Source organism: Sturnira hondurensis, unplaced genomic scaffold (assembly GCF_014824575.4).
Source record: "Sturnira hondurensis isolate 20B ecotype Veracruz unplaced genomic scaffold, ASM1482457v3 Scaffold0006437, whole genome shotgun sequence".
Taxonomy (NCBI): Eukaryota; Metazoa; Chordata; class Mammalia; order Chiroptera; family Phyllostomidae; genus Sturnira; species Sturnira hondurensis.
Window position 1 is genome coordinate 8,869,876 of NW_028079068.1, and position 19,504 is coordinate 8,889,379.

The following is a 19,504-nucleotide window of genomic DNA, read 5'->3' on the forward strand; positions in this document are numbered from 1 at the left end:
ATCCTTGCTGCCCAGCTGTTGCGTAACTGGGGTGTGCGGTCTCCAGGTGAAGTCCTATCAGAGATCGAAATCCAGGGGCTAGTAGAAAGCAATGATCAGCCCGGGGTTTGGTTGGTGTAGCCCCCCACCCCACCGTCTCCGAAAAAAGAAGACAATCGTGGGGGGAATGGGTGATGGCTCTTATCAGACGGTCTCTTTTGGAGCACGTCTTGGCTCTGCCATGAACTCGAGTCTAGTAGGTTTTTTTCGTTCTAGATGCATCTGCCTTATAGTTGGTTGCACTGGATTGTTTATTAAGCTTTGGTAGGTAGTCTTTGTGAGTTTTTTTAAAATCTTTTTCGGTACCTTCAAAAGTCGCAGTTTAGACACTTTGAGGTAGAGGCTCTGCTCCCTTCTGAGTGATATCGCCCCTTCCCGTGACTTCTGTGGCTCCTTTCTCCGGGTTCGCCTCCATGCCCCAGCCGCTTTTTCTCAGTGTGATGCTCTGCCTCTGGTGTCTGCAACCGCTGGGGCTTATGTCCTAGGCCTTGGCATCTCTCCTGCCCGATCTCATCTACTCCAACGGCTTCAACCAGCACGTCTGCTTGAGGCTGACTCGCAATGCATAATTCTGTCCCAAACCTCTCTCTCTCGAGCTCAAGACCCATATTTTAAACCATTTACAAGGCAGCATCCCCATCTGCTCTTCATACTCAACTGCCCAAATCCAAAATCCTCATTTATCCCCCAAACTTGGTCCATCATTTTATTGTCCAATTTGGTAAATTGCACCTCCATCCTTTCATGTAACCAAACTTAAAGAAGTGGTTCTGTTCATTAGCCCATAGAGCCAATTCTTATTAATTAGGCTAGCTTTCTAATATCCTTTTTTTTAAATCCCTCTTTACTGCCAACACTTCGCTTTGGAGCTTGTATCAGTTTAAGTCTTTGGGTTGCAAACAACAGAAATGAACTCTAAGTTAAACAAAAACAAAAAAACAAAAAAACGAGGGATGGATGTATTTGAAAGGATGCTGGGAAAGCTCACAGGACTGAAGGGAAAACTGAATAAGCATGCTTCAGGGCGGACTAGATTTAGGGCGACTCTGGAGAGCTCAGTCTTTCTGTCTGGGACGCTGCATGTGGTGACTTGGACAGAGTCATCTTTCATCTCTGCGTGTCTTTATCAAACTTTCCAGTTCCTAGTAGAAGGAATCTACTCGATCATGTTTCATAAGCCACTCAGAGCTAGAAGACAGGGAGGAGTGGGACAAATCTGTGAGCGCGTCCCTGAAATTCCTCAGCCCTTTCTCGGCACTGCGGGTAGCCTCCCCGAAGGCCTCGGCACTTCCAGTCTACGCTTCGTGCATCTTTAAAATCTATAGTTCACACTGCCACCATTTTCATCGTTCTAAAATATATACCGTTCAATGTATCTCCTTAGTTAAAATTCCTTGATAGCTCTTCATTACTCAGAGAACAACCTACAAGCTTCTATCAGCGACTTCACTCTAGGGTTTGGACCCTGGCTGCCTTTCTAGTCTCATCTGTTGCTACTTTTCTGTCAAACCTTCTGTTCCAAGCGTCCCGCAGTTATTGGAAATTCCCACAGACAAGTCATGCTGTGTTCTGGCCTCGTGTTTTCCCCTCTTTCTCAAATACCCACACTCTCTTTGCTTCACCTGGTTAACTCACACTCCTCTTTCCAGGCTCACGTTAGGTATTGGATCTGAATCTTTCCTAGTCTCTTCCCACCTGGGCTAAGTGCTCTTCCTCTGGGTTCTGACTGCATCCTGAACTTATCTCTAACATCGACATTGCAACCTGTTGCGTTTGTCTCTTTCCTCGTCCCTCTTCCTGGCCAAATGTCCGATTTGTGTTTGGTTCCCAGTAGCTACATGTCATAAATGTTTGGTAAATATATTGAAGTAAACAACTATTGGTTTTGAATGCCTATGAACAAAGCACCCTGGGGGAAAGAAATACACACACACACACACACACACACACACAGTTTCACATTTCTACATTCAGTGGCCTTACTATCTAGGAGGTAAACAATACTTACACAAATTAAAAGTGTAGGTAGAACTACAAAATACTGTACAACTTCATGCACACACACAAAAAAGTGACCAGAGGCTAGAATTCGAGATCAAATTGCTCTGGCAAGTCTCCGAAGAGGAAACACTTGAACAGTAACATAAACAAGAAGATTCAAATGGTTTGAAGAGGGTGGGAGAGTGTTTGAAGTACGGGAAGTGAGCGAAAAAGGCTCATTATGTTTGAGGAACAGAGTGGAAACCCTGGCCAAGAGAGAGGTGGATTAAAATACGGTGAAAAGGCCAGTGTGTGTGTGGGAAAGTCACAGGTTAGGGACCCAAATGGGGCATATGTGCCTTTCATTCTCTGACTCGGACACAGAATGCCTCAGCATTCTAGATTGCCTATTCATCACAGATTCCCTGTGTCTCCTTCAGAATCGAGAGAAGAATAATTAAGATATTTTCAAAAGGTAGAGTTTCCACGTCAAGGAGTTTCGCCTCTCTCCCTGAAGTTAAGATTTCCTGATGTCATTTCAGGTATCGTACCCCAGCTATTTCTATTCTTGTTTTTGAGGTGGTTTTTGTGTTTGCGTGATTTGTTTTTCTACCCAGGCAAGTAGCCCAAGATTTCTACCTTCCTAGTCAAGGACTCCTATTTGTTTTAATTTTAATATACCCATGAACTGGAAAAAACTACACGGGAGAAAAGAGTGAAAAGCTCATTAGTCTATTGTCCTCAAAGGGAACTTTGAGAGTTTAGCTCAGTCTAGTCATAAACTTTAGACAATTATCTTTAGGGTTTCTGTCTAGACACTTAAACTAGATATAGCCCTAAACAATCACCTAGCGATACCATCAATACTAACACAGATCTTTCCTCCAAACCCATGGACTTTATAAGAGCTTCAGCTGATTGGCCTTACGAAAGTTCTACTTAATTGTCAAGACCGCCCGAATTTGATCCCACCCTACCTATCTGCTATTGTGTCTTTAATGGTAGCTACTTAATACAATGACAAAAACAAATAATCTTCCAGTTAGGCTGTTTCACAAACAGCCCTGCAAGGCCCAGTTCAACCTTCACATCCTTTGGGAAACGTCTCCCCCTCAAGCACCACTAACCTCTCTTTTCTCTGAATGAGGGGGGTTCCAAATCGCCAATTTTTCTCTTCCATTTCTAGTACGTAAAATGCAGCAACTCCCTGCGGCTCCCTACTGGTACACACACACTTTCCTCAGCTTCTCAGGCCTAATCTACAGACGAACATGGTCATATTGAGAGGGGATGTTTGCTCCTCCAACTCTCTCCCATTACTGACTCATGAAATCATTTTATTTTAGATCTTTATGTAGGTAAACCTCACCTACAGCATGGAATTAGAAGGTCACCTTTAAATCACTAGGTGAACTCTCTCCACTTTTACAGATGAGGAAACTGAGGCCCCAAGAGGGTTGTCCTGCTTGTTTCAGATGTAACATCACTTCCTCTTCCCTGCTCCCATTAGGCAACTGAACTGAAGTTCTTGAGGGCAAGGGTCACCAGGTCTGGTGCATTGTCTCCATCCAGAACCACACCTCTGTGTCTCCTCTTGCTTTCCATACAGGATGGCGAACGCGGCTGAGCACACGCTGTGCTCAGGAGACAATATTTGGATTGAATCGAACCCCTTCACAACGAGGACCATTTAGAGGCACTGAGTTTGGCCTCTGGGCAAACACTTGCTTCGGGTTGGCCCACTGAGCAGCAAACAGCAATGGAACAAAGGACACCTACCACGTGTGTAGTCTTGTTTGCCCAGCTATGTCATAAATGCCGTCTTATAGGAATGTATCTGGTAGCCCATAGCACTCGGAACAGCGCTGGTCACAGAGTAAAGCCTTATTTAAAACGTTTCAACTGACAGACTGCCCTCAGATCAAAAACCAGATCTCGGTCCACGTTTTAGGCAGCAGCTGGAGCAGCTTTTCTTTCCGAGAGAGACACTGCAGGGCCGAGGGAGCGCGTCTTGTACGGCTTCTATGCCTTACCTTGGCCTTGAGGAAACGTATCTGGAATCTGGTGCTGCCTTTGAGATGCTGAAAAATTATTTTGAAAGTGGTACAATAAAAATGGAGTCTTTGTTGTCAGATAACTTAAGGTAGTAGGACACTTCCAGAGGACACAAACTTCATTTTGCTTCATCCACAATGTGTCACCTGCTCCCCTTCGGGCTATTTTTAAGAACTTGGGCCTGAAATGGCCAATCCTTGAGTGTGATCTGACCCTGGGTTCAGGATTATTTGCACCACGCTATAGCCAACTGACCCACCAACGGCACAGCTTGGCTATTTCTACTTTTCTTAGTTTGGTCCTTACTCTGCTAGCCTCATTTTCAAAGGAGAGAGGTCTTGTTGAGATAGTTGTAGGATCCTACTTAATTTGAGCTAGTTTAACCCCACAAATGAAATGATCTCTAAGGAGGGAGAAGGCCACCTACTGTAGTCATTAACCCAATCTTACTGCTGAGCCTCCTCACTGTGTTCAGGAGGTAAATGAGTTTAGTAAGAATCAGTCGAGGAATCCAAAACACTTTGTTACTGAAGATTGTGACTTCTGCCCCTTGTCCTCTTTCCCACAAAGGGAGCTGGTATCTTGGTGGAGGGTGGGAAGGAAAGTGAGAGAGCAGAGTATGGGAATATTTGCCATTGAGTATTATTTGTACTACCCCACTTCTATGAAGAGAAAATTATAGGTGGTTAGGAGCACCAGGGAGCCAGTAGTACAAGGTTGATCATTAAAAAAAAATGAAAATTTACTTGTGAAGTTCCACTGACTATATTCCTTCTATGGAATCATTGGATAATCATGGTGCGCACAGAACCATTTCCACCTGGAGAGGCAGGCATTCAAAACTATAGGCCATGTTCAAGGGCAATATGAGGGTCCAGCTGTCTAAAAGAAGTTCCTGAAGGATTCTACTTGAGCACTTTCTCTGGTGGTCTGAAACCCCTAGTTTAGAAAAAATTGACTCATCAGCTGTCTCTAAGAAGTCCAACTTGCTTAATTCTTCAATCTGAGGTTTTGTTTTCCCCGGACACACAGGCTGAATAATGCATCGTATTCTTTACTACCCGTACGTGTTTCACTTAGTGACCGCCTAAACTGTGCTTTTCTAGTTCTAAGTCAGGCTCCCCAACTTCATTGAAAGAGTTTGAGAGCATGCAGAAGAACAGGCCACTGAGCAACTGGATGTTCGGCCTTTTTTTCAGGTCCTCATTTGGTAAACCAAAGAATTCTATAAACAATGCATTTAAACTGGAGAGAGGAATTGCGGACAGTGATGAGGTAAGTAAGAGAATTAGCGAATGCTCATTTGTAATCTTTCCTTGGAGTTGCTTATTTTGTAAGCCATGTCTTCCAAACTTTCTGTTGAGAAGCAGGAAAGGGTCAAGATTTATATAGAAAGCAAGGTCAGTTGATCTAATTTTTTGAGAGGGAAACAGACGCAGAAGAAAGGAGAGACAGGGAATCAACAGGAGAGAAATAAATCAGGGCACAAAACCCAGTATGAGTTTTAGGGCATGAGTGAGCGTTCAACCCTGACTTACTAGAACTCATGGCCACCTCTAGCAGCAAAATCTTGGTTACTTCCCCAGGTTTATTAACTTTAAGCAAATTTTCCAGGCCAACTTGTATTTTATCAGCCAGAAGGACTGCTATTCAACATAACAAAGCTAAAACACACTCCAATTTGGACACTCTCATGGGTTTCGTCATCTGCTGGAGACAGATTTGGAGCAGAGATGCACTAACTCAGAAACATCCAGGAGTAAAAACGTTTTGCCCAGAGAACTTCCCCACTATAATTCATTAAAAACAAACCAAACTACGGTCATCTTTACACCTTTTCTCCCAAGAAATTTTCCTTACACTTCTATACATACGATTCTAAATGTGTATTTTATAGGTCAAATCTGTGAGGCAGATTTTTCACAATATGTTTTCGGTTTGAACAGAGAGATTTTAGTTTTCTTTTCTTTTTCTTTTTTAAAGATTTTGTTTATTTACTTTTAGAGGGGAAGGGAAGGAGAGAGGGAGAGAAATATCAATGTATGGTTGCCTTTTGTGTGTCCCCTGCTGGGAACTGGCCTGCAACCCAGGCATGTGCCCTGACTGGGAATCGAACCGCAGTTGTTTGGTTCGCAGGCCCGCGCTCAATCCACTGAGCTACACCAGCCAGGGCGAGACTTTAGTTTTCTAAAAGGTAATCAAAACTAAATGATCGCATCTTTGGATTTGCCCCATGTTTCATGTCACCCTCCCAAAGGAATGTGTGGAGTGACTTTGCTGGACCTGGGGACAGGACCGTGGCCTGCCCCCACCCACAGTCCTGCCTCTTTCCTTCTACTTCCCCTCCTCACCTGCTGGCTTCATCCACCCTTTCAAGTGCATGTCCCCTTTCTTCCGTACCCCACCTTATTATACATATCACCTTGGTGGGGACATGACAATCTCTAGAAATCCCAATGCAGGATTATGTGCCCCTCCACTTTTTCCGATTTCTGATTTTGCCAAGCCCGAAGGAGGTAACTCAGCTTTTTTGATTTTGGTTCTCATCTCTGTGACTTACTCATCCGCAGGTAACCTAGGGCTGACCTTGAGGCTGGGTAACATGCTGAGGTCAGCAGAGGGAGAGGCAGGTGGCCCGGCCTCTCTCCCACCAGACAGGACACTCTACCCATCAATCATCAACACTACCACCAGCAGAAAAATGCAAAATGGTGGACAGAAGTGTTAGCAAAATTCAATTATTTTGGCAAAGTGCAAAATGTTGTTTCTCCCTTCCTCTGGGAGCCTGCCTTCTCCCAGCTCAGTCGGCGGTTATCCCCAGGGCTCTCTTCGCTCACAACCCTTAAGTTATTGCCCTTTTTTGTGACTTGCTTTTCTCCTTCAAGGTTGCCCTCCATGTTGATTTTCACCTGATTTCACTCCTACAGAACTGAATAGGCAGAAGGAGGTGTGATCTCTTGGAGAGATTTGACCCCGTCTGAACTTTGACGCTGCCCTTGGCTACTTCCCCTCCTAACAGCTGCAAACCACGAAGCACACGGCTCCCTGTCCTTCATGTAAAGCAGGGCCACACTTTAGTGAGAGGAAGGAATGGAGTACTGTTTAGGATAGGTGCAGCTCGAAACCACTAATTGTGATTATTATTGTCTCTAGATTTTTGATCCAGGTGGGCAATCCAAATTCGTTCTCAAGAACCTTCAGCATTACACAGTCCATCCCCAATTGGTAGGTGGTTAAAGGATCTCCCCCAAGAGCCCTAAAAGCAAGTTGCAGAGGTGGGGCAGAGGCCCGATGCAGAGTGCTCTCCAGCGACTGCCACTTCAGTGACTGCGTGAGCTCCTAGGATGTGGGGGAGGGGGCTGTGCAGAGCTGCCCCGGGACTCCGAGCCAGAGGCCCTGCGGGAACGGTGGCGGTGAGCAAGCATGCAGGAGCTGGGAAGAAGGTGGTCCCCGTGGCTGAAATATTCTTTTTAAGTTGAGGAAACATATTAATAATCAGAAGGTATTTCATTCTCTCCTCCTCCCTTTCTCCCTCTCCAAGTCTCTGCTTTCGTTCTGTTGACAGACAAACAAATTTAGTGGGACTGCCCCTTCCCCCAACCGACATCTTAAGTGACATGCGGTCTTTTGTCACTGCTTGTCCTTTTTAACCTTGTGCTTATTATGTGTGGCAATGTGGTCATGCCTGTGGGAAAATGTTGGCGGGTGGGAACGCTGGTGTCACCTCCACTGTGAAGATTCCCTGAGTGAGGAGATGGAGGCGCTGGCCCTTCCACCCTCTGCGTTGGAGAGTCGTGGAGAAAGCCTGTGAGGTTTAGCATGGAAATCTCACTGTTTGCCTCACTGGGCTGAACAAATTCTGTTACACTCTTTCAGGAGAATTAAGTCATCTCTCTCCTTTTAATTTTAGACATCTCTCCATGTCATTTCCCCAGCTCCTCAGTCTGCTTGTGGGGTATACTCTGAGGGAAGAAAGGACCAGTGAGCTTCAGACATTGTCCTGATAAACACGCATCAGAGCAGATTTGTCCAGTCCCTGTCCAGTCCTCTGTCCCTACCCTACAGAGGCAGACTGATTTGTTCACCTTCTCTTGACGTCATCCCTTTGTCTCCTTTCTGTCTGTCTGCTCAGGGTCAGTACTATGAGCCGTTGAAGCCCACCGCACTGCAGAAACTCATGGCTCGGAACAAGAAAGTCTTAAGCTTCATGCTCAAAGTTACAGAGTATGATAAGGATAAGACCTTGCTGATACTGACCAACAACCCACCTCCCTCCCCGCTGGGCCAGCAAGGAAAGGACCTCCCGCCAAAATATTTTCCCAAGGATCTTCTGCTCAAGGTAATGGCACCTGGGGAAGTCTCCCAGCACCCTAAGTAAGGACCCTGAAGAATTTGGAGTTAGCTTGAAGAAGGAAGCTAACTTAACATGGTATTCAGGAGCCAACTTTTTCCTCTAATTCTTTGCCATATGCTTCACCAAACAGAATCTGTAGAGCCTGGGAAATACTCAGAGAAAGAGTTGGATGAGCTTGGGTCCTGAAACTTCATTGCACAGAGAAAACAGAGTCTTCACTTGAAATTGTTTGTCCCTGGACAAAGATATTTAGTTTGTATTTAACAAAGGATAAACTGCTCAGTGCCCTTCCAGTTGAGTATAAAGTAGTAAAGGATGAATTGAGAAACAAAGAATAAGGAACAGAAGTGAATACCTCAATGGGAAAGGAGTAAAGGGTTATACTTTATACCCGTTGCTTTTGGGTGTTAAGGGGACAGGAACAGAACAGGGAATTTACTGTCCCAGCATCCAGACATTTGGGACTCTGTTATTTACTAAAGAAGTTCAAAGTCAATTTGATAACCAATCACTGAAAGTACACTAATTTAAGAACTAAAATATAAAGATGATTACAGGACAGTTTCTACCTTGAAGGAACTTGGGGTCTAACAGGAGAGACAGATCAATAAATGAGATCTATAAAAGTGATTATCATACAGCAGGATATATGAATTATAAAAGAATATGCAAGCTAGAGAACTAATACACAATGAAGAACGGTATTTCTTCTGGGAGAAAGGGAGTGATCAGAGAGGCTTTACAGAAGAGATGACCCCTGACAGGAGAAAAGGAGGGCATTCCAATCAGAGGGAAGCGCAAAGACGTGAGAAGCTGAGGTACACTTAGGGAGTTGTGAGAAAGTAAATGGCAGCAGATAAAAGGATATAATCAAATTTGCATTAATGTAGAAAGACCTGTTCTTGGAGGATGGGAGAAGGATGCATTATTTGTGAAAGAGACAGAAATCAGAGATTAGTTGTGATATTACTATAGTCATCAAGGTAAGCAATGCTGAGAAACTGAACTAAAGCGACAGCATAGGAAGTGAAAAAATCAATTTAAGAGATATTTAGGAATCACTTGGCTGGTGTAGCTCAGTGGGTTGAGCACGGGCCTGTGAAGCAAAGGGTTGCCGGTTCGATTCCCAGTCAGGGCACATGCCTGGGTTGCAGGCCAGGTCCCCAGTAGGGGACATGTGACAGGCAACCACACATTGATGTTTCTCTCCCACTCTTTCTCCTTCCCATCCCCTCTCTCTAAAAATAAATAAATAAAATATTTTTTAAAAAGAGCTATTTAGGAATCAGGATCTAAAAACAATTTTGATACCCCTGTCTAGGCAGCTCAGTTGGTTAGAGCCTCATCCAGATATGCCAAGGTTGGGAGTTCGATCCCTGGTGAGAGGACATGAAAGAATCAACCAACAGATGCATCAGTTAGTGCAACAACCAATCTCTCCATCTCTCCATCTCTCTCTCTTTCTCTCTCTCTCCACCCCCTTCCACTTTCTCTCTCTCTCAAATCAATCAATAAGATACTAAAAAAAGATTTTGATAGTCTTGAGAAAGAACCTAATATAGCAAGAAGAAATTAAATGAGATGAGTAAAAGTACAAAGAAAGAATATAGTTATAAAGGAAATTTGAAGTTGGGAATGGAATTACCCCAGACAGATTTTTGTAATAGAGTGTGGTGAATTTGAAATTAGTATTTCCTTTGTTGCTACATGAATAGCAGTGAGAGATTCCTTTCCGAATGGAAGATAAGGTGCCAGTATCCAAAAGTATATGCTGACAAAGGAGTTAATAAAGAATTTCTTGCCCGTGGTCTCATAGGTCTAGAATTTGTGCCTCTGAATGTACACTCAGTGGTTGTTTCCCAGGGTAGGGTAATACACACTGAGAGAGGGACAAATCCCAGGCCAGGACTGTGCTGCTCAAGGGAGAGACGGAAATCCAGGACTGTCCTGTAACCTTGGCACAAGAAGAGCTCTCTTCCAACAGCTGGCACTTGAGAGTCTTCCAGAACACACACAGGACCTGAACATACTTACGAGCAAATCGTGGTACCAGCCAGATTGTATTAATAGAGCTAAGGATCTGCTTGTCAAAGGCTGGCACCATGGCAATTTTGTGCGGCTATCTGGACCCAGTCCAAGAAGATGGAAATGCCCAGCTTCTAGAATGCTTCTTTCGTGTTTGTGCTGCCTCCCTTCCTTCTCTTGCCAGAACATGTGACCATCTTTTGAGAGCCTAAGACCTTCCACTAAAGAAGCATTCTTTTGCCCAGACATGTGTATGAAATGATTGTGGGTTCCAGCTGGCAACTTGGAGAATGGACTAGATGGTTACACGGCCACGGTGATGGTTGTCCTCAGAGCCCCTTCTAAGGGAAGTGGACCATGCCACCGTTTGTGAAGGAAAGGGTGCCCTATGAGGTCCTATTTTGTAGAGCTGGGCTCGATCCTCTACGCCTAGCTGAGACCAGAGAAGCGCACCAGACCCAGGGAAGGAAAACCCACAGGTCGGTTAGTGACCTGTGGTGGCTGCCCCCATACCCAAACTGACCGGAAATGAAACCAGCCACTTTGTCAACAACCCAATCCCTGACCTAACTCGATTTCTTGCTTCCAGGCATCTGAATTGGGAAAGGGAGATAAAGAGGCAGGGGGAATGAACGCCGGAAGGACACAGAGAGGCCAAAAAGAAAGTAGGGTAGGGACCATGAGAACAGGAGAGGGGCAGGTTGAAGTTACAGAGAAATAAATAGAAATGAATAAACAGAAGCTATAACAAAAAAAGGTAAACGGGGTAAGGTAAGCAGCGAACAAAGGAGGAAACAGGTAGGAAAAAGTAGGAGGAACACTAATGATATGATAGAGAATCAAGATACGCACACTCATACAGTGGTGGTCTTTAGCTAGTGCTGTCTTGGATTCCAAATAACTTTTCCATTCCTGTTTTTCTGCTGTGAGATCAAACATTTATTACCAACTGTTTGGTTTACTAAGCAATTCAGTAATGGAATCCTCCTCAAAACAGGGTGAATTCTTCTCTGGCTCTCTCCAAGGGGCCAGCGGGCATGTCAATCAATTACATAGGAAATTGACAAGTCATCTGGCATGGAAACAAACATGTAGTAGGCCACTCGGAACCACTTCCTCCTCTTAAAGTCTGAGTCCCCACTTCCTTCTCTGGTAGGTGTGGTTGCATCATCTGGGAAATTGGAACTTAGTTCAAGAACTTAGTGCAGCCTCTAAGTCCCAACGTCTGCGCTTGACTCCCTCGCTTTCCTTCCCTCTGCTGCAGGAACGGTACCAACAGCACAAACCTGCTGAGAACGTCTGCCTCCTTTCAATGCCTCAGAGAAAAACATTAAGACCTGAGCTGAAACCAGTCTTCCCTGTGACACTGTTGAAGGGTCCTACATCCAAGCAAGAACAATGGTTTAGGTGAAGTCCTGGCTGCTCTTGTCGTTTTCTTTCCTATCATTGCCTTATTTGTGCTACGATTTCTTTTAAGTATGATTGAATATTTTTTTGCCTGTAGGGGATAGGTACGAATGTATATTAATAAGACACAAAGACACAGCTTACTGCTCAGGCTGATGTGGTTCAGTTCGTTGGAGCATCCTCCTGTAGACTGAAAGGTCATGATTTCTGGTTAGGGCACATACCCAGGTTGTGGGGTCAATCCCCAATCTGGACGCATGTGGTTCCCGGTCTGGGCACATATGGGAGCAACTGGTCAGTGCTTCTCTCTCGCGTGGATGCTTTTCTATCTCCCCCTCCTCTCCCCCTTCCTCTTTCTCTAAAAAGCAATGGGAAAATGTCCTTGGGTGAAGATAAAAAAAAATAAGACATGGCTTCCCTACATAATTCCCTACATAATTCCATTACACATAATGTTGATGTGTAAACATCATCTACACTCTAATGAGAGAGAAACAGTAATGCACAGCTAAGGTTTTTCACTGAGAAGCATTTTCAAGAGTGAAGGGAAATATTCAAAAGTCTATGAGTTGGGGAAACAGGAACATTTTCCCCCTTCGGGCATGATAGGGGTTCTAGCGTGGAACAACGTGCTATGAGACTTCATTGGAAAGTAGTTCTAGGAGCAGCCTGTATCTAGGGTGGAGAGGAGAGAGCAGACCCTGAACTTCCTTCGCAGGTTTGCAAGGCTGGGATCTAAAAACATTCCTTTCACCAAACGGCATGCCCACTCTGTACCAAGGAACACCTGCTAACGTTGTCTTTGCTCCTCCCCTGGAATCTGAGAGTGTGGTGACTGGTTCCGCTAGCCCCCAGCCCTAGGATTTACTAAATGAGCTTTCTTTGTTAAGGTTTTCCACTGAGAATGATTTCAAGAGTGAAGGGAAATATTCGATGCTCTGCACTTTGAGGAAACAGAAAAAAATGTACCCGCAGCTCACCTTTGCTCAAGTCTGTAACAGAGACATGATAAAAGATGGTAAGCTCCTCTCTTGCAAAACAATGGCTTACAGGACAGAGATGTGGGCAGAAGGGACAACCTATGGGAACAAGAGATAAGGGCAAATTGATGTCTCTCGTGAAGGTTCTGGGGACTCTTTTTCCTTGTAGCACAGAAGCTAAGAACTGATAGAGGCTCAGGCGGGGCTAGGCTTTGGATTCTGTTTAAATCCTCAAATTTCAAGAAGCCGTCATGTAGTACTTCCCAGACTATATCACCTAGCACTCTAATAGCTTTGGTATATCAGTGCATTATTCGCCCTGTTATTTTCTTACTGTTTTTGTTCTTGTCCTAATGAACACCATATCATTAACATGGGTTTGATATGCTGATTACATGTTTTTTCTGACATACATTTCATCAAATTTGTAATAGTTAAAATTTAAAACATTTTCTAAAATTTAAAATGATCTCCTAAAACTGTGCAGTGGTATACACATCACACTTGAGGACAACCGTCCTAGAAGGGCCCAAGGATAAATCCGTGTGTCTCAGAGATACACAAGTCTCTGTGGGAAGGAGGCAGGACCTGAGCTGGAAGGGGTTTGGGATAAGTTTGTATGGAATGGAAGAAGGTATAATGAAAATGCTCCTTACAAAAACGATCATACATTTAAGAACATTTATAGGGAGCCTAGTAAGTACTGAACACTTATTGAACACGTCCAATGTATGAGATGGATAGATGGATCAGACTGTGAAGGGCTGGGGTTGTGTGATTAAGGGCTTGAGTTTTCTCCACTAAGCAGTCGGGATCCACTGAAGAATTTCAGAGCCCCCAGTGGACATTTGTGTATTAGGAGCATAATTGATGGGTCCCCAGACTCCACCAGCTACGGCTTCAAGATAAGGTGGTTTTCTCCTGTGGGGCTTCCTCAAGCAATTTCTGGAGCTCCCAGAAGTATGTTTAGCTGTTCCACAAGGCCATCCCATTGATGGCTTAACCCCTTTGCCAGTTGTCCTATCTAAATATTCACTTTCCAGAGCTCTGTGGTCACATTTTACCATCCCTTTAATGGCTTCTCTGCTCCTCCTGTACCCATTTGCCACCCCTCCTCATGCCCACCTACTTCCCATAGGTACTCTCTTAACTCTCCATACTCAGCTGAAACCAAGCTGTGATATTTAACAGTACTTTGTAGATGGGGAGAGAAGTTAAAGAACAACAGAGAATGATTTTTCTTGCTTTGAAAAAGGCTACTTGCTTTAAAATATGCTCAGTTCCTTCACAGTCCCTAGCACATGAATCAGCCTCGGGAATCCCCTGGCTTATCTCTACTCTTTCTGCCTGGGCTCCAATAACCTTGGCCCGAGGAAAGGGAAGAGGATCACTCCTTCCCCAGAACCTATTTAAATTTCAGCCCAAGAAGACGCAAGTAGGAGCATTTACAGATGGTCCCTGACTTGATGACAGTTTGAACTAGGATTTTCTGACTTTACAGTGGTGAAAAAGCAATATGCATTTAGTTAAAACTGGCTAGGCTAAGCTATAATGATCAGTAGGTTGAATTTTCCACTTAGATATTTTCAGTTGACAATGGGCAATCAGGGCACAACCCCATTGTAAGTTGAGGACCATTTGTATTTCCTTCAGGGAAAACTCTACCTGGAAAGTAAAGTTTGAGCTTTATAGGCCAGATAAGGCAAGCATACTAGCAAATAGTACATTTAGTAAAGTCAGAGTTAAATCTTAAATGATACCGTATGTGGGATATCACAGTTCAGTTTAATCTAGAATCTAATCTAGATGAGAATTTCTCTAATTTTTCAAGGGCACGATTCTATCAAGGATATGCCCAATTTACATTTCTAACCAGAACACTTAGTATCCCAGTCTGCAGCATTTTATTACAATTACAGTGACTTTACAGTTTCCCTAAAAAAAGGGGGTGGTACTGACTTGACTTATGTATCTAAAAGGGCCCATTATGATGCTTTTCCTTAGCAAAGACAACCTACTGTGAAGTTGAAAAAATATCTCCACTTCAAGTAAAAGCTCCATTGCTGGAAACCACTTCCTTCCGCCAATAATGTCCCATATTTACCAGGCATTCAAATGAAGAAAGATAAAAAAAATGGCTTGGATGGGGCCCATGAAGGCTGGCTAGGAGCCTGTCCAAGAGGAGGATGATAGGGCACAAATTAAGGTGTTGTCAGTAGGACTAAGGAAACATACTCAATGGATATTTACAAGGCATAATGCATCAAAAAGAGTGGGGAGGGATGCTTCCAAGAACAGACAGAGGAAAGAGAATCTGGATCAAGTGATGACACTAAAGCCAAATGTAGTTTCTTAGTTACGTTCTCAGGCAGGAGACTGAAATCCAACGTGCACTTTAGGAAAAGCCTGAGGGATAAGAATGTACAAGTGAATGCACCTTAACTTAGTAAGTTACATGAGTGTCAATATGATTTTGGATGGATCATTTGAAAGGGGTGAGATTAAACAGGCAAGACTAAACTGGCAGTGTGTTAAACTGGGTTTTGAAGAAGGTAGGGAATCCAGAATTTCTATAAAGAATGCTGGGAATGGTAGTCCGGTGGTCCAAACTCTTTCTCCTTGCTAAGAGTAAAGACCACTTTTCCTGTCCCTCCAAATAGGTCAATTTCATGCCCCGCGTTGTGTCCTAGCCCCTCTGGTAAGCCGCATTCACCAAGGTGCACTGTTTTGTTGCAGTCTCCAAGAAGTCAGAAGGGGCGACTTCGAAGATGAATTTGGAACCACTAACCCTTGCATCGCTTCTGGAGGAGAAGCCCACCAGAATCGCGCCTGGGGAGAAAGACTTCCGCTTTGGAAGGGCCCAGCATTGGCTCATTAAAAACACCCCTTGTCATTAAGTAAAAACAAGCACTTCAGGACTCTAGCGTAGGTCTCCAAAGACTGAGAGGCCAGCACCAGTCTCCATCCAGGGCGTGTCAACCAAATAAAATTGCATTCTGTCCGCTCCGGGCACGTGCTGTCCAATCGCTCGCAGGTCGGGCCGGGGCGAGTCTCGGGTACGGACCAGTGGCCGCAGGAGCCCCGAAGTCGAGCCCTGCACCTAGCGCCTGACCCCGCCTCGGCTAGCTAGGGGTACACGAGAGGGCGTGGCTGCGCCCCCAGGGGACCGGAGCAGCCGCGACTGCCGGGGAGGGCGGGCCTTCTCTCCGAGTGACGGGCGGGCGGCCCAACCCGCGCCAGAGCCCGGGGCCGGCCTTCCTGCAGCCTCTTCCGCTCGCCGGCTGAGGTGCCTGGGAAGGTTGCAGTGGGTCTGGGCGCTGGGAAGTGGTCCAAGATGATTAAAAAATTCGACAAGAAGGACGAGGAGTCTGGTACGCGCTGGGCTTCTGACGCCCACCCTCCGCCGTGGGGGGGTCCCTTCCCCTCCAGCCGCCACCTGCTCTCGGGGATGCGAACCGGGGGGCGTGGGCGCCGGTGTGTCAGGGGGCCGGTTCCAGCAGGGGGCCTGCCCCTAGCCCCTCCCCCGGCGCTCCCCCCGCCCCCAACCCCGGTCGCGCGCTCCAGCCCAGGCCCCCTCCCTCCGCCCCCCCCCCACGCGCCTCATCAGCGTGCTTGGCGTCCCCGCCCCTTCCCTCTCCCCTTTCTCCTTCCCCACTGCCTCCCCCTTCTCCCGGCGCTTCTCTTCCTAGCCGTCTCCTTCCCGCTCGCCCCGGGTGGGCTGCTCGCGTTGGCGGCGGGCGCTGGGCAGGTGGCGGAGGGAATGGGTGTGCGCGTGTAAGAGGCGAGGGGTGCTGGTAGTGTGGGGCCCAGAGTGGGTCTCAAGTCCACGGGACCGTGTTGTGTGTGTGTATATGAACTTTGAGGTGTCTTGTACCTTACAGTTTTTGCGGGGACCTTTACACTACTTGCTTCCCACGGGGCAATACTCTCTCATGGTACATAGGTCATTCAATGAATCCCATAGTGGCGTCTTGATACTTTGGTCCAGAGCACAAGGGGAAGATGTCAAGCTACCTTACAAACAAAACAGAACTCCTCAACATTTGATAGCTGCTCTCATAAAGAGCGGTAGAAGGTTAGGTTAGTAAAAGCTCTATGGTCCCTTCCACCTTTAAGTTTATATAATTATCTGCTAAACTCTTCACTTCATAGTGTTAAAAACACATAAAATCATTCTCGCCTTTAGGGAATCCTAAAGGGCCCCACCACAATCTTACTAATCTTGGTTGTGTGGACATGACGTATTTGTAGCATTCATGTAAAAATGGACAGGAGAAAGAAGACAATCATTTCAGGCAAGGTTCCTGCAAAAGTACAAAATCTTACAGGGAAGCAATGATAAATAGTTTCAGAATCAAAATGATTATATTTAATTTATTTTTCATAGATATCCAAGTGGCCACTTCTCTTAGGTGAGCTATCCCAAGCATTCAGTACCCTTCTGTAGAAAATACGTTTGTGTAGGACAGCTGTTAAAGATATGTTTTGTTTTATACTGTAGGTAGTGGCTCCAATCCTTTTCGGCATCTGGAGAAGAGTGCGGTCTTACAGGAGGTATGGTTTGGAGGTCCATTGTGTTTCCATTCCGTGTTAGAATGGTGGGCAGAGAGCCCCTGGAATGTTGAGATCCGAAAGAAGAATTGTGGTGTATAACTGAGTTCAGAGAACATACACTTGTGGGAAAAGGATGAGGGGTTGCTTGGCAAAGGAGAGAGAAATGCAAAAACATGCAGGCTGTGCCGCGTGTTGAGAATTTTAAATAAAATGCCAGAAGAGGTGTTTAGTGTAAGGTTATTGCAGGAAGTTACAGCTACTAAACTCATTGTATTCAAATGATGTAGATAAATGCTATGATTCTTATTTAACATAGTGCCTACAAAGTTGAAGCAAAGCATTAGGCTTAAGGGAAAGAGAGAGTATAGAATGGAGAATCAAGGCCACATCTAATAATGTGTCACATACCATATACTAAGTTGAAAACTATAGGTAGCTAACATTATTTGGATATTGTAATTAAAATACACAATAGTCTTTATTTTATTAAAGTTGATTTTCTGTAATCCGAGAAAGAAAAAGTAGAAAATATACTACGTGTAACTTTTTTGTTTCCAGGCTCGTCTGTTCAATGAAACGCCCATCAATCCAAGAAGATGTCTGCATATTCTTACAAAGATTCTCTACTTACTGAACCAGGTAAATGATTTGGATTTTCTTCAGATTTTTTTATGTCCTGGAATAGAAACACATAAGATGTAGTAAAAGTACTTTCTGGAAAGTAGAATCATTTTTTAAAAAATTCATTTATTTTAAAAAATCTATAGTGTTGCTTAACATAATATGTGAAACTTCTTGAGGACAAGGACTGTGACATATACCGTATTTTGCTGTGTATAATGTGCACCCATGTTTTTGGCCCAAACTTTCAGGAAAAAAATCTTTCATTTTAATTTGTAATTCAAATATTTATTTATTCTTAGATACTCGCCTTTTGTATTATAAAGGAATTTTAGCATTATATCTGAACATATTATGGTACAAGAAATTTTAGATAACAAATAATTACAAAACACAAGAACAGATAGAAGGTACAGGAAATTTTGAAAAGAATTAGAAGTACAAATTCAGAAATAGTACTATGTGTGTATAATACGCATCTTTATTTTTCCTTAAAAATTTGGGCAAAATGAGCATTATACACTGCAAAATATTTTATTTCTTTTTATTCATGAGGTACTAAAGCAGTTAAGCACATAATAGAGTCTCACTATTGATTTGAACTTAACAAGTATTAGTTAATGTTAAAACATGTTGTTTAGAATTGTTCAGAAATCATTGTTCCTCCAGACCTGTAGTATAAAGCCTTAAACATGTTCTGAATAGATGTTTCACCCTTTTGGGAATGTGGGTAGGTATATAGTGATGTTTTAAATCTTTGCTTTTAATATTCAGATTTTAATTTTATTATCCTTATTCCACCTGACAACAATATGATTCTAGGCTTAACCATTTAGTGCCTTCATGTTCTTTTCTATAAATGAGAATTATGGTCATCATATTTGTTTTATAAAGTTGTAGTGATTAAATGAGATAATAAATGTAAAGCATTGAAAGTAGTCCTGGATACATACAGAACATTCAGGAATAGTTTTCATTCAGTGATTCAGCAAATATTTATTACATGTCTGCTATATCTTACACACTGTTTTAGACACTGGGAATATAACACAAAAACCAACAAAAATTTTTGCTCTAAATGAAATAGGTTCTATTTGAGTTATTATTAATTTAATTTGTAATTTTTGTTTTTTGTTGTTGTTTTTGACTTAAAATCTCATGAAATGTTTAGGCCCTCTGAAAATGCACACATACATGTGCACGCACCCACCCCCAACACACACCCTCAGATGATCTACATGTGGTGCTAAGAAAACTATGGTTTCCAATTTGAACTCCATGAGAATATTTTATCTTTACTGTGTTTCATGACTGAAGACCTCATCCAGAGGCATAATAAAATTTTGTAGTTTGCAAATGCATATTGAGCAACAAGTACATACTTTTAAATAAAGTTCACAAAGTCATATTCCTCTGTGGTAGCATATTGGAAACATTTAAGGCGATTGTCCAGCTTAGCTAAACCCATCGTATAAGCAGGGTTTTGAGT

At 43.9% G+C, this 19,504-nt stretch overlaps 2 protein-coding genes across 2 annotated transcripts in view; both read left to right on the top strand.

Annotated features, from left to right (window-relative positions):
* The first annotated feature begins 5,223 nt into the window (after nucleotides 1–5,223).
* TSGA13 (testis specific 13) lies at nucleotides 5,224–15,883 on the top strand. The gene is made up of 6 exons (XM_037049294.1): nucleotides 5,224–5,349; nucleotides 7,228–7,299; nucleotides 8,207–8,413; nucleotides 11,718–11,860; nucleotides 12,751–12,878; nucleotides 15,577–15,883. The coding sequence occupies exons 1-6, from the start codon at nucleotides 5,224–5,226 to the stop codon at nucleotides 15,735–15,737; spliced, it is 837 nt and encodes a 278-aa protein (XP_036905189.1). The 3' UTR covers nucleotides 15,738–15,883.
* Nucleotides 15,884–16,095: 212 nt separating this feature from the next.
* COPG2 (coat protein complex I subunit gamma 2) overlaps nucleotides 16,096–19,504 on the top strand; it is a 136,679-nt gene continuing 133,270 nt past the window's right edge. Inside the window, exons 1-3 of the mRNA XM_037049185.1 lie at nucleotides 16,096–16,211; nucleotides 17,342–17,394; nucleotides 17,953–18,033. Coding sequence (XP_036905080.1) covers nucleotides 16,175–16,211; nucleotides 17,342–17,394; nucleotides 17,953–18,033 — 171 coding nt within the window. The 5' untranslated portion in view covers nucleotides 16,096–16,174. The remainder of the gene's footprint in view (nucleotides 16,212–17,341; nucleotides 17,395–17,952; nucleotides 18,034–19,504) is intronic.